Source organism: Carex rostrata, chromosome 7, assembly GCF_964058835.1.
Source record: "Carex rostrata chromosome 7, lpCarRost1.2, whole genome shotgun sequence".
NCBI classification, from domain to species: Eukaryota; Viridiplantae; Streptophyta; class Magnoliopsida; order Poales; family Cyperaceae; genus Carex; species Carex rostrata.
Window position 1 is genome coordinate 13,789,622 of NC_135924.1, and position 15,722 is coordinate 13,805,343.

Below are 15,722 nucleotides of genomic sequence, written 5' to 3' on the forward strand. Positions count from 1 at the left end.
ATTTCAGTTTTTACTTCTTCTTTTTTCCTAAATAATGACTTAGTGGCATTTATTTTCATTTCAAAATTTATAATAATAATAAAAAAGGAAACCGATATGGCATTATGAACCACGACTTAGTCTTAAATCTTAATATATTTAAAATAACTGTTCTTAATTATTTTATATATAATACAATTTAGTTCTGTTTATTTTTGTCACATATGTATTTTATTCTAAACTTTTGACTCAATTTCCGAAATAACATTTCTATCGGAAATTTATTAATATAATAATTATATATCCGGATTTAAATTCTTAATTTCATATTTTAAAGAAAATAAATTTTGCTAATTTTAATGCATTCATATTAAAATGTTTTGGAATTTGGCACATGTGGAGGCCCAAATTATTACTTCGGACTTAAAAAAGATGAGTATATCATTTTAATTATGTTTTGGACTATATGTTACCGATTTTTTTATTTTTACCCAAAAATATTATTATTTTAATTAAAATACCCAGTTTTTCGCCGGAATTTTAAAAATACCCAACCCGTGGAATTTTTTCACGGGTTGAAATTTGAATTCCCACCGTGGAAAAATTCCACAGGCCAGACCCATTTTTTTTTTTTTTTTTTTTTTTTAAAAACAGAAATTTGTATTTTTTTTTGTATTGAAATATTAGAAATATTGGATATATTTCTTTGAAAATAGATGGAATACAATATAATTTGATTTATTAGAATGACTGCAACAAATAACCCAGATCAATATTTTTCAGATCGGATTTTTCGCGGCTGTAAGAAAAATTAATATATTTCTTTATGTGTTATTGGAAAAAAATAAAAATGCTTAGATTCCGAGTTATTGATCCCGGTTCAAAAGTCACTTCTATGTAATCTAGAAAATATTATGATCTTTCTAGTACATTTAATTTATTAAAAGTTATATCTATTTTGAAAAAAAAAACAAAAACTTTAATTTATTTAATTATTATTATTCAAAAGTTATATCCACGGGCCAGATCCATTTTTTTTTTTTTTTTAAAACAGAAATTTGTATTTATTTTTTATTTTTTGTATTGAAATATTAGAAATATTGGATATATTTCTTTGAAAATAGATGGAATACAATATAATTTGATTTATTAGAAAGACTGCAACAAATAACCCGGATCAATATTTTTCAGATCGGATTTTTCGCGGCTGTAAGAAAAATTAATATATTTCTTTATGTGTTATTGGAAAAAAATAAACATGTTTAGATTCCGAGTTATTGATCTCGGTTCAAAAGTCACTTCTATGTAATCTAGAAAATATTATGATCTTTCTAGTACATTTAATTTATTAAAAGTTATATCTATTTTGAAAAAAAAACAAAAACTTTAATTTATTTAATGATTATTATTCAAAAATAATTCTCAAAATAGATAAAACTTTTAATAAATTAAATGTACTAGAAAGATCATAATATTTTCTAAATTACATAGAAGTGACTTTTTAACCGGGATCAATAACTCGGAATCTAAGCATTTTTATTTTTTTCCAATAACACATAAAGAAATATATTAATTTTTCTTACAGCCGCGAAAAATCCGATCTGAAAAATATTGATCCGGGTTATTTGTTGCAATCATTCTAATAAATCAAATTATATTGTATTCCATCTATTTTCAAAGAAATATATCCAATATTTCTAATATTTCAATACAAAAAATAAAAAATAAATACAAATTTCTGTTTTTTAAAAAAAAAAAAAAAAAAATGGGTCTGGCCCGTGGAATTTTTCCACGGTGGGAATTCAAATTTCAACCAGTGGAAAAATTCCACGGGTTGGGTATTTTTAAAATTCCGGCGAAAAGCTGGGTATTTTAATTAAAATAATAATATTTTTGGGTAAAAATAAAAAAATCGGCATATGCTAATGTTATAGATAAAAATTAGATTTTTTTTAAATAGATTTGAATTTAATATTTTTAACTAAACAAGCACCATTGAATTGTTCTTTTATAAAAAATAGTTTTACCGATCCACAGGATCGGTGAAGCCATTTGCTATTGGTTTTCGTAATTAAGTTGTATGAAGGAATCATAAAATGGCTCCACCGAGTGGAACTGTTTTTTATAAAAAATAAAAACAATTCAATGATGTTTGTTTAGTTGAAAATATTAAATTTGGTTCTATTTAAAAAAAAAATCTAAAAATTATATCGGCTGAGAATCGTTGGATTTTACACTTCCCATTTCCAGTGGGCGAGTCTTTAACAATTTTTTTTTTCTTCTTATTTCAAGTTTAGGTGAATCTAGATAAAAATATATAAAAAATTTGCAAAGATACGGTGAATTTGAAATGATTTATTGGTGTAGCTGGTTTTGCGCTGTCTTTGTGGGTTCAATCTTGGAGACACATAGCAATGAGAAGGTTAGAAAGGAAATTTCTTGGGTACACTTCGCTGAAGCATAGCATTTACCATATTTATACTTGACAGAGTGAATCGTACGAATTCGTATCCTCTGCATTAATCTTTTTGATCTGAACGATCTGAACAGCTTTAAAATTCGTGCAGATTATATCCGCACTAATATTAAAAACCATGTACATCATAAGCAGAAGACAAATAGGCTTTATTTATAATCAGACGGCCGAGATGCATTAACTCAAAAGATAAAGATGTTCTTTTGAGTTGATGCAGATGATGTGGTCTCGAATCGTACAACATGTATTCAAGCCGTACATTCAAATTGTTTCTTTTGGTTTTATTTATTTTTTATTCAGGTAGTGAGCCTTTGCTTACTAATTGAAATTAAATTGTTACCAGGTGCCTATTAAGGACATAACAAATGCTTGGTCCCATATAATATAAATATACAATGGACATACACATAGTTTGAATTTGCTTTAATGGCATTTATGGCTCCAAGATTATTACTTTTTAACTGGTAGATGCTTTTCAAACTTAATTAACTGACTTTCAAACTTAATTAACTGACTGACTGACAGTTATTGTTTGAATTTTCATTCATGGTGGCTGGATTCCAGTGATACTCTATCACATCCAATAAATTTCTATTAATAAAAATTTCAGTGATCATACTGATGCAGGTAATAAGTAGAGGTGCTACTTTTATCCGGTTAATTTGGATAAGGTATGATTTAAAAAATATAACCATTTAAATTATGAGTACAGTTACAAAATTAATAATTTAATATCCAATTCAGATCCGAACCAGAACCGATATTGTAATGGATAGGATATGGGTTTGATTTAGTTATCCAACCCATAATCGAACCCGACCGATACCCGTATAAATACCCGATAAAATATATATTAATAACTACAAAAATATAATTTTACATATAATCTAATCAACAACATAATCACATTTTGCATATCAATTTTTTGAATAAATTTTATTGCTTTGAATATATTCTTCAATATTCGTCTTGTATATCCTTCTGCATAATCATGAAAATTTATTACTCTCATTGACATGTCATTCACAAAAAATCTCATTGAAACCAAATATCTACCATATATTATTCTTTGATCTCTTTGTCTATCAATATTTAACACCAATACACACTTAGTGCATGATATGACCTATTTAATTTGAGGAGTTCCGTAACCTGTTCAGATGTCACAGGATTGTGCAGGATGGGATTTTACGGGTTCAGGAATTCACTTTTAATTTCTAGGAACCCATACTCTTGAGTACTTATAGGAATAATTATGGAAATTTGTTGAATGGGTGTTCAGTTGTACCGTAGGATTAGTTGTAGGAACTCTTGATTTGTTATGAAAATTTATGTATTTATATCCATTACGAAAAAAAAAACTTGCTAATTTGTCTAATGAAACAATATGTAAGTAATGTCACGATGTTTCTCTAATTTTATTTTTTTTAATTAGTGACAAATAATTAAATAATATTTTATCGTGTGATAAAAGTGTTTCTACATTTCTCAATCAATTAATTATTTAACTGTTCATTTTATTTAACATTTTCAATAGTAAACCTAATTAACAATAAAAATAACAGCATATTTAATGCTACATCAAATAATCTGATCTAGCATTTATTGGTATAACTTGCTTTTAATGAGGAATTTAACTCTCTATAGTCTATACATAATCATCCTCTGACAAAAAGGAAATATGCATCTAAGTACCTACAAATGTTTATTTTGTAAAATTACAGAGTAGATGACGAACTAAAGTGATTAATGTACCACATGTTGATCTAATTATTTCAAAAATAAGCAAATGAATTCTAAAGAAGTTTTTGAGGGTAGGGGTGGTAGGGGTAGAGAGTACCAGCACCCAGCAGCTCAAAGTGTGCTGGTACCGTATTCGTACACTTTCTTTAATAAAAGATGAACTAGTAATCAACAAACTCCAATACAATAAAACACAATGATGAAATATAACATAATTGTATCATTTTACTCCAATACAAGTTCTAATATACAACATATTATCATTTTCACACACACAAAAAAAAAATTCTTTCTGGTACCACATCTTGGATGGTACCAATTAATTGTCTTGGCACCGATCCTTCTCTGGTTTGCCTTGTACCTTCTGTCAGTTCGCATCTATGCAACTATAGTCTTCTTGGTTCAGTTCAGGCCTTCTTTAGGAGCTGCAGTTGTGCCAGTACCTCATTCAAGAGATTGGTCAGTGTCTTGGTTATGTCCTGAAAGGTTCGCAAGCATCATTCGTACCAAAGTGACATCATTAGGAGACCCTCTAAAAAACTATCTTGAAACCAACATCACACAAAGCCTGAGACCGTAAACCAAAAACTCAAGTCATGAATCCATATTTGAGTAAAAGAAAAGGAGAAAACCAAAACAGAAAGAGAAAAAAAAAAGAATGTTGCAAATAGCATTCATTCATAGAATTACCCCTCTGAAACATTAAATCAACAAATTTAATTGTAGTCTAAGTAATCTAAAAAATACACAAATTACCCCTCAATTAATACTCATTGCATCTAAGTTTCATGAAACACCAACTAGCATGTAAAATTCTAAATCTCAATTAAATAATGTAAAATTCTCTATGGTGTTTAAGATATGGTGGTTGTTGCTAAAAGCTCAGAAATAGCCTCAGCACAGTTATTGGTACCACAAACTATTTTTTTTTGTGTATTATTTTTACAAATTGATTCCAAGTGTTCTTTGCATGGAAACACTAAACAAAATGTTATTTACAACTAACAAAATATGTCCAACTGTTCCAAGTGTTCTTGTTTTGAACTGACGACAACAACATAAGAAGAACCAATCATTTCCAAACTAAATTTTAATAAAACCGGTGATTTATTTCAGGTCAGTAATAGACATTGGACCTCTTAAGTAAGCCTTTGCCAATTTGTGCCAATCAACATTTTTATGTAAGAAGGTCACTTTATCAATTTTCTGGTACCACAGCTAACGATGAATGGAACCGGTATGAAGATATCTATATATTAATACTTACCAACATCTTTTCCTCTCCTTCAGGATTATGAAACTTTCTGTTGATCTCTTCCTGGAGGCAATGTACCAATATTTCATCATACTCGACCTGTGCAATTTCATTTGTTGGTCCCTGGCTTTTTAATTCAGATTCATCAGCACTCCAGTTTTCTTTACTAGAAACAATTCATCTTTTTCCTCTTCACTGGAGCCATCGACCGTGATAACAACAAGATAATATCAAGTATTTGTCCAGCAACAAAAGGAAATATCATTCCACTACAAAAAAAAAAAATCACCTATGCCAAACTAAAATGTAAATAACTAAATACCTTACTATATCCTTATCCGTTATAATTTTTCGGGTACGGATACGGATATGGATCGGATAATTTAGGTAATTTTTTGGATTCGGATCCGGACGAAATCGGATAATATCCGATCCGTTTACACCCCTAATCATATCACTCATAAAACACAAATTACTATTTAGTGTTGATATCATAAAGCAAAAAATGGGGCTTTGGCCCATGTAATTTTTATGGAAAAGAATGGGTTCCCTAACTTTACAAGCGTAAAGTTAATCCAAAATTTGTAATTGCATAGGTGGCTGCGAATTGAACTTTGACAAATGCATTGCAACTCCAAAGAGTATGCTTTATCTTTTGAATGTCTGTATAACAAGCTTGTCTCTTAGTTTAATAAATTCAAGATGCCATCACTGTATTGTGGCAGGCTGCCAGCAGTTCGGATCAGCATTGTTAATTATACTGGCAAGTATCAGCCTGCATGGGACCAGCACTTAGTTTGTTGTCAGTAGAACTTGTTATACTGGTTTTAAGCAAGACATTTGTTATTCTTGTATTAATAAATATTTTCATTATTTCTTACACTTAGTGTTATTAGGATTTTGTTTTTTTTTTGGACAGATTAAATTTTATTTCTATGATTCGTTTTTTTGTTATTGCTCTGTTGCCATGCACTCATCATACTTATCAATCTTTTAATCCACTGATATTTATAATGATATATTTTGGAATAAGAGCGAGGGTACAGAACTATGCATAGCGCATATTGGTCCGTACTATGGATCAATATTTTTATTTTCAAAGTCCAAATAATGGATCTGAACCATCCAGCATGATCTCCATATGAAAATGTACTTGTAGATCAAATTTTACATTTTTTTTAAATTATTTTACTATCTTTTAGAATTTAGATAGATAGAAAACTACTTGATCTAAAGATTCTAGACCATTCAAAAGTAGTGATTTTTTACCATTGTATGGGAGTGGAGAGGATTCATTTCATTTGGAGATGCATCCTTTAACAGCCAGATGGGTATGACTTATGTACCATTGAATGGGAGTGGAGAGGATTCTGACACAATTCGTCAGACCCTGAAAAATGATCTGATGAATATTCGTTACCCATTCTTTTCTTTTTCTGCTGACATTCATTCTATAAACTACAGATGATTCATCGTTCCCCTCTCCCACAAATTCAACAAACCAAGATAACTAGGGGTGAGAAAAATTATAAATATTTTAATATATTAAATTTTCATCTTTTTTAACCGCCTGACGTTATAATAAATTAGTTTGAAATTTATAAAATTTGAATGTAACCACATCCAATAAATTCATCATTTAAAACTCATCCAATAAATTTTAGAGTCAAACTCAACGATGTACTTAACTAACTAATAAACACTCTTAACTTTATAAAGAGTAAAGTTAAGAGTGTTTATAAGTTTGCTAAGTACTTTGATAGAACAAAAACCAGGTTCTTACTCACTGTGGCTCCCATCCATTAGTTGAACCCGGATCAAAAGCCCAAAACCCCTTTTCCATAGAACATTATAAAACTATAAATAAACCCATCCGACCACTAATTCTTTAAATCAAAATTACCATCTCTCCTCATACTAATTATAATTAATGGCAGTAGATAGTCTCCTTGCCTTGGTGAATGACGCCCTTGAAAGGTGCAAATTGGCTTCTGCAGCGGTGGAGGCTGCTTACAATGATGTCCAACAAGGAGTCGTGGACTCCGACTTGGCCTTCTACTTGGCCGTGGAGAACCTCATGCGTGCATTTGACGACTTCAACTTAGTAAACAATAATGTAAGGCGTGAAATCAGAGGTATAAGAATGAGACAGGATTGGTTGAACCAGCACCCGACTGTAGCTGACAGACCAGCTGTGGATGAAGTCAGACCGGTTGCAGCACACCGCACAGTGGCTGAGCCAGCACCCGTCAGGCCGGTTGTGGCTGATGTGCTGGAGGAGCAAAACACAGCTGCACCCGAGGAGACTGGGCCAGTGCTCAGATCTGGCTGACCTTGATTCAAATAGGAAGGCTTGAATTATTCCAGAAAATGCTGGTTCTGTGTTTACACTTCTTGATTTCTTTTTCTTTTTTTTTTCTTGAGTTCTTCTGTTATGTGAAATAAGCAATAGTGACAAACTGAGATAAGTTTTTTTGGAATATGTTCTTTGAGTTGATAATATCCAGAGAACAGATTTGTGAGGGTTAAAGTTTCTTGAATCTTGTTTCTTTGATTGTTTTGAACTGTGGAATGGGCTTTAATAAAATCTCTCTGGTCTTGCTGCTTGCACCAATATGGAAATAAAATGCAGTTTATTTTGTTTCTTTTTCTTATTCCCATCTTGTAGTAGAGATCTATCAGTAACAAATGTCTCATTGTATTTTAGAAAGATATAATTCTTTCTGAGTTTTCTTGAGGTTCGAAAGTAAAATAAGTACTGTATCAAAATTGCCAAACCAATATTGCTGAAAATTTAGTCAGAGTTCAAAAGATAGTAACAAGCTAATTCCTCTTGTGTAATTGTGTACTAGTATACTGTTTCATTTTTTTTTTTTAACTAATATACTGGTGTAATGTATTTATTTTTTCAAAATAAAGTGTAAAGTGATGTAATATAAACTGACACCTACCATACTCTGTATAATGCAAGCAACCAAACAACAAAATATACGAGACATAAAAGCAAAGACAGTTTCTTGGATACTAGCACAAATGCAAGAAAGAGAAACATCCATCAAAAGATTGACGATGAGCAATTCACAAAGGATATTTTTCTCAAACATGTTCAACTTTAGATAAGATACTAAAAATATCACCAGGTGTTAACTCATTAGGGGCATGAACAATTTTCTTCCTGGGTAGGCGTATATTCCTTCTGGTACGGGCTACTAAAGGGGCGGATGTCAGTTCTTTTGTACTGATACAACTTTTGGTGTGGCAAAAGTTGTCATAATTAGTGAACATATCTGACAAACAATGAAGAAACACTCAAAGAAAAGCAGATCATAGATATGCAATTCAGAAAGAAATAATATAAACTAAGCATATCCACAGGCATAAGGAAGACAAAAGCAAGGCCAAGGTTTACCTGTATACTATACTGGCACATATGCAAAGAATGTAGGAGGGTAGTACACATGCAAGAAAGACAAACATACAAAAAATATAGACAACAGATAAAATAATTCCAAATAAGTAACTCAAGTTGGATAACAAATCTAATGTCTAAGATAGATTAAAAATATGCATAACCAGCATATCCAGTCGCCCGACTAACTAAAGCAAAGCCACAGTTTTCTCAGACAGCGAATAAACCAGAGTGCATGCAAGAAAAAGCAAGGTTCAGTCAGCACCCCTCCTGCCAATGCAAACGTGTGAATTAGAAAAGAAGAACTAATACAAGGCTACGTATAGGTGAAACTGAAAAAATCAAGACAAGTGCAGGAGATTTAGTAAGAAAATTAGAATCAAAATAAGCATACCTATCAGTACGTGATGTGACGGCTACCCCTTGAAGATTGAAAGGCCGGAAAGATAGAAATGGATTCGGTGATGAATTGGATATTATCATCTGGCCAAAAGCAGTAACCAGGTGGAGCAACGTTTGGGTTCAGGGATGCCCAGCAAAGACCTCCCGGATGGTAAACATTCAATGAATAAGCCTGGTAGTAAAATATTGAGTTTGGCTTGATGCAAGGGAAGATATCTGTAGAGACGGAGAGGCTTCCATACACTTTATTAATTAATATAGCACGATTACTAATGTTGTTTAAGGGAACCAAGCGAGCCACCTTCCCCTCTCCACCGACACCTTCCTCAATCACAACTTTAAATACCCGAAAGAATGACAAGTCAATATTCCCGTCACCATGCGACCGACTGAGCAATAGCAGCTCCCCATCAGACTCCACCAGAGATGCTACGTCCCAGAAATGCGGTGCCAGATCATCTTTCTGTTGGGCAATCTCTAGGCCCTCCATCCGCAAATCAACCTGACCAGGATTTGCTTCCTCCACCTTAAATCATGTCAGACGAAGTTCACTAACACTTCCACTTTTTGCAACAGAAAAGACATAGGTGTAACTTTCAAAGTAAGCATGTGCCATGTGGACAGCAGCAAGAGGGTTGCGGTTGGGAATAAGTTTCCACTCTGTCGACCCGGAAACCGCAAACGCCACATCACTCCGGGTGAGAACCACAAGAGTTGATGTGGTAGAGGAAGCAAAGCGTATGGAAAGTGGCATGAGAGGCCACCAGCGTAACTTAGAGTGCAGACAGCAAAGCTGGTACAAGGCCGGGTAATCTGTCATGGCACCGGTGAATGGATTCAAAAGCCGGGCTGGAGTGTCAACAATAGCAATCTGAGTTACAAGAAGAAGGCCATCGACACAAGCACGGATGCAGTGGTTGTGCAATGCAGGGATGTCAACCCGGATGCGGTTGCCGGTAAGGAAATTGAGGAAGTGGCATCGAGTTTGAGAGTAGAGCAAGGGTTTAGCAAGTGCGCAATCAGATTGGCACAAATTGGTAACTGGATTGATCAAAATCCAGTTGTGAGGACGGAAGCGTCTGTTGGTGTTTACCGGATAATCTGTGGTTTGCCTCCAATGGCGGCACACGCCACGCAGAGAGATGTAGGGAAGCAGATCCTGGGCCAGTAAGATATCGCCAATCTGTGCAACTAATCCCTCAGGAAGGTTAGCCCAGTCGCTGGAGAAGGTTAGCCCAGCTCCACTATCCCTGCCATTGCCATTCTCCGATTTGTCGTACTTGGTAGCCTACCAAGGGTTTGAATTAACAAACAAAGGGAATGAATCAATGAATAGAAAGAAAAATATATATATATTTGATTGAGAGAAGAAATTAAGGGTTACTTACCGGGAGGTGGCTTGATCCGACCATCGTAACTCGGAAGTCGGAAGGAGGAGAAATCGCGCTCTCTCTCTCTCTCAGAGTCTCAGCCCCAAGCCCCCAAATCAAATCAAGTCGTCGCTTCGTGTCGGGGTTCCGTTGGAATGACAACACAAAACCTGGCTTTTAATTTATAATCTAGACCGCTTTTTCTTTGATTTTAAATTCTACTTTTGGAGCGGACAAGTGGTACTTCAAATTTCAAAAAACCAAACCAGTTCACGAACCAGGATCCGTTGACCGTTGTTACCTCATTACTCGAGTCGCCGACAGCGACATGCATTTCCTATTTACAAAACCAATCTGGTGGGGCCCACCTGTCACGATCATGAAAACGCTCGAAGAGCCGAATTATTAAGGAAAATTTCATATATACCACTCAAAAGCAGTGAAATTACATATTTACCATCTAAATTTCTGAAATTACATATTTACCATCTAAAAATCTAATAACACAAATATTTACCCAATTAATTAAAGAGTGATGCTTCTGTGCATACAAGGACCTATTTGTAAAATGAACATATTTTTATTTTCAAAGTTCAAACAGTCGATTCATCTTGTTCTCCATATTAATATGTGCTTGGAGACCAAATTTTACATTTTTCTGAAATTTTTTACTATTTATTAAGATGAGTACAAAAAATATCAAATTCAGACCATTGAATTTTGTACCCATCTTAATAAATAGTAAAAAAATTCAGAAAAATGTAAAATTTGGTCTCCAAGCACATATTAATATGGAGAACAAGTTGAACGGTTCAGATCGACTGTTTGAACTTTGAAAATAAAAATATGTTCATTTTACAAATAGGTCCTTGTATGCACAGAAGCATTTGCCTTAATTAAAACCTAAAATTAATTAGAGATTAATTAAAATCTAATAACTCACATATATATATTTTATTTATTTTTGAAACCGAAATGGCAATTCGGTCCTAGGTGTTTTTACAATTTTTCAACGTATTTTTTTCTCGAAATCTATGAAAATGACATCTCAGTTCTTATGATTTTGGAAAAAAAAAAAAAAAATCAAGTTGGTTTGATAAAATTTATTTTTTCATAAAATCTAAGAAAAATCCAAGTGCAGCTCAACCTTCATTCTCAATTATTTTTCAGTCAAATTCATTAAATGGATAAGGTTGTCGGTAATCTCATTGATCGGTGATTTGTGTTTGTATGTAGCACTTGGAACTTGATTTAACTAGTCATTGGTGATGATCAAACCGTCATGAATTTTTCCGACTATTCGGAAGATTATTTCCAATTAATCACTTAGCGGTACCTTGTTCGTCCGACAACCGCATACCGTCATTTACAACACTGCTGTAAACTTGTAAAAAAAAATCAATTTTTTTTTTTTCGAAAATCTCATTTTTCTCAAATTGTTTGCTTAAGTATTTTATTTTAGTTTATTCTTTTGACAAATTGTATTTTTGATAGTCACTATATATCAAGCTTTCAAAAAACAAAGACTTTTGACAAATTGTTGTCATAAATGACAAGGCATGCTCAATTAATTCACACAAACGTAAAAATACGGTCCATAACCTGTAACAGGAATAACACTTTAAATTTCAATATATATACCTTCGCAAAGATAAAAAAAACATAATATTATATTCTTGTATATCCGAGTGCCACTGAAAAAAAAGAAAATAAAGAAAATTCCCCCCTAAACCTATAAATATAAACCCATCCAACAACTGATCCTTGAAACCAAAACTACCATCTCTCCTCATACTAATTATAATGGCAATCGATAGTCACATTGCCTTGTGGAATGTCGCTAAAGAAAATTGCTATTCGGCTTTCACAGCCGTGGAGACTGCACAAAACGCTGTCCAACAACGGATCGTGGGCTCCGACTTGGCCTTGAAATCAGCCGTAGAGAACTGGAACCGCGCGTATCACCACTTCTGCTGTGTACACGAGATTGCAATGTCTTGCGTCACCAACAATTGGACAAGAATGAGACAGGACCCATCAATCCAGCGCTCCACGGTAAGGCAGGTTGTGGCTGATGTCAGGCCAGTTATAGCAGTGCACCGCACGGTAGCTGAGCCGGTACCCTCCAGGCCGGTTGTGGCTGATGTGTCGGAGGAGTACAACCCAGCTGCACCCGGTTGGGGCCAGAACTGAGATCCGCCTGACCTTGATCCAAATAGGAAGGTTTGAATTAATCAAATCTTGAAAGAAGCCTGGCGGTGCAAGAAAGTTCAGATAATTAAGGCTGGTTGTGTGCTTACATTTCTTGATTTTTTTTTTTTTTCTTGAGTTCTTTTGTTATGTGGGATAAGCAATAGTGACAAACTGAGATTAGTTTTTTTGTAATATGGTCTTTGAGTTGATAGTATCCAGAGAACAGATTTGTGAGGGTTTAAGTTTCTTGAATCTTGTTTCTTTGATTGTTTTGAACTGTGGAATGGAATTTAGCAAAATCTCTCTGATCTTGCTGCTTGCACCAATATGGAAATAAAATGCAAAATGCAGTTTATTTTTTGTTTCTTCTTCTTATTCCCATCTCGTAGTAGAGTTCTATCAGTAACAAATATCTCATGTTATTTTAGAGTGATAAAATGCTATTTGAGTTTTCTTGAGGTTCGAAAGTATACTGTTTCATTTTTTTATTTGAATTAATATACTGGTGCAATGTACTTATTCATTTTTGTAGAAGGCGTAGTATTTGTAATATTAACTGACTGGTAACTCAGCACAGTGCTACATTGACTGGATATTTGTTTAGCTCCAGGAATTGAAGGCCTAATGTAAATTAAAGTTGTTGTTTTTTTCTTTTTATTTATTTTATTTTGCCTACTAAAGTATATTAAAATAATTGCTGATCCACATTTTAGAATTGTCATAGCCTAGTACTATACTGTTACCAGTAATGCAGTAGGAGGTGAGGTGTTGGCTAAAGTTACACTTTACACTGAATCGAAGTAAACAATGTTGATTTCTAAATTAAGAAAAGAAAACTTTTTATTGTAAGAGTTTCCAAATTTAATATTGGATACAATTGATTTCAAATCAAATTGTATAGCGCTAATTCTAAAATATGCAAAAAAGCTGTTGCACTACATCATCAGCATGCACTACATTAAAAGAACAGAATATATAAATAAACTAAAGGATATTCTAATTATAACTTAATGTATTACAGCAATAAATTCTACAATTTGACCCTCATGGCCCAGTATTTAATTATTTGAATAGCCTTAGAACCTGATTAACATGTGTTTAAATGAAAAGAAAACAAACAAAGCAAACAATTTAAATGTACAATTAATAGGCTTGAAATTGTAGGAGAAACAAAACTCCAGTCAGTTTCACATTCTAAATAGCACTGTGCTGTCTCTACTTGAATGTAGTTTGGCTTAATTTGGTTGCTAACTCGATTTTTATTTTTTTTTATTTTTTATTGTTTGAACAATATTCCTCAAGAGTAACATCTAGGGGTGAAAACGGAGCGGATACGGAGCGGATAATGCTAATACCATATCCGCATCTGTCGGATAATGAGCGGATACGGATAGTAAACGGATATCAAAATTCAAAACCAAATCCGCCTTAAACGGATACGGATACGGAACGGATAGTCCACGGATACGGATTCGAATACGGATATAAAACGAATAATGGTCGGATAATTAAGATATATGAACTTCTAAAATACAAATATTAATTAAAACATTAAATATAAATATTAATGAACTTATAAGAGATGAAAGATAATCTATTCATATAATATATATATATCAAATAAGTGTATGGTAACAAAAGATGTTGTGGTGTAGTGGTTTGAAGCTTGGTCTTAAGGTATTGAGATGGGAGGACATGGGTTCAAATCCCATCTATAGCAAATATTTATTCCTCTTTTATATGGGTTTGGCCAAATTATCCGAATCCGGATAATCCCGATATCCGCTCCGTTTAGGACTCCGAATCCGTATCCGTATCCGGATCTTTTATGGATTTCCGAAAATTATCCGAATCCGTATCCGGGAATTATCCGAATCCGGATTATCCGAATATCCGGATTCGGATTATATCCGGATACGGAGCGGATATCCGCCGGATAATCCGGCTCCGTTTTCACCCCTAGTAACATCTCACATGAGATTATTTCAATTTAATTAAATGAAATTAATTTGGAATTGAATTTTTATCAAACACAAGCAGGACCAAATTAATTTCAAATTGAAACTTCATATTTTAGTCCTTTAAATTTTGTAATTTTATATGCGTAATGTGTTAATATCTTTTAACTGCCCTTACAAAATAAAATTACACTATATCTAATTTTGTAGCCACTCTGATCTCTATTTTCTAGTTCCCTGAACTCAAGTTCCATATAAATAATTATTCATTAATTACATATAATAACAAGAGAAATTTAGATATACACCCATTATAACTTCTTTAATTACATATTTTTCCATTTTGATCCAAAATTGAAAATTAGTTATTTCCCAATCTAAACATAACATATTTATTAAAAGCCCATTTTATTTATTTTCACCAAAAAATATATATCAATATTCATAAAATATTTCAAGGAAAATTGTACCCTTGAGAAATCTTTTCATTTGCCATGCCCTCCCCCCAACCCCCGGCATGACCTCCTTTCAGCTCGAGTCCGCATCATTTGCATTAACTCAAAAGAGCATCTTTTGAGTTGATGCATCTAGACCGTTTAATTTTAAACATAGCCAATATGTCCATAGTCTATAATTCAGGGGGCACTTTAATATTAGTGCAGATCTAGTCCGCATGAATCTTAAAGCGAATCAGACGGTCCAGATGCATTAACTCAAAAGATTCTTTTCTGAGTTAATGCGGAGAACACGAATTCTTTCAGCTCACCCTTCCTCTCCCCCCGCCCTCACTGTCCTCCAACCTGGCCTCCCTCTCCCCCAGCCCTTCTCTCTTCTTCCTCTCACAAAAAATGTTTACCATGGAGCTAGGAAGAATCAAACAGTATTGAATTTTATACTTGTGAGGGATGCTTATAGTAGCTGACAAAAAAAATTAATT

The 15,722-nt window shown here is 33.3% G+C and overlaps 1 protein-coding gene across 1 annotated transcript; it reads right to left on the reverse strand.

Moving 5' to 3' along the window:
• Window positions 1-8,940: 8,940 nt before the first annotated feature.
• Window positions 8,941-10,759, reverse strand: LOC144556898 (uncharacterized). Its single transcript, XM_078305390.1, has 3 exons — window positions 10,653-10,759; window positions 9,257-10,552; window positions 8,941-9,132 (listed from the first exon to the last, which is right to left on the reverse strand). Exons 1-2 carry the CDS (start codon window positions 10,674-10,676, stop codon window positions 9,797-9,799), a joined length of 780 nt encoding a protein of 259 aa, XP_078161516.1. The 5' UTR covers window positions 10,677-10,759; the 3' UTR covers window positions 8,941-9,132; window positions 9,257-9,796.
• Between the last annotated feature and the right edge of the window lie 4,963 nt (window positions 10,760-15,722).

Coding starts and splice junctions, on each gene's coding strand:
- LOC144556898 (XM_078305390.1), bottom strand. CDS start 10,676: ATGGTCGGATCAAGCCACCTCCCG. Junction 10,553..10,652: donor TCGGATCAAGCCACCTCCCG/GTAAGTAACCCT, acceptor AACCCTTGGTAG/GCTACCAAGTACGACAAATC.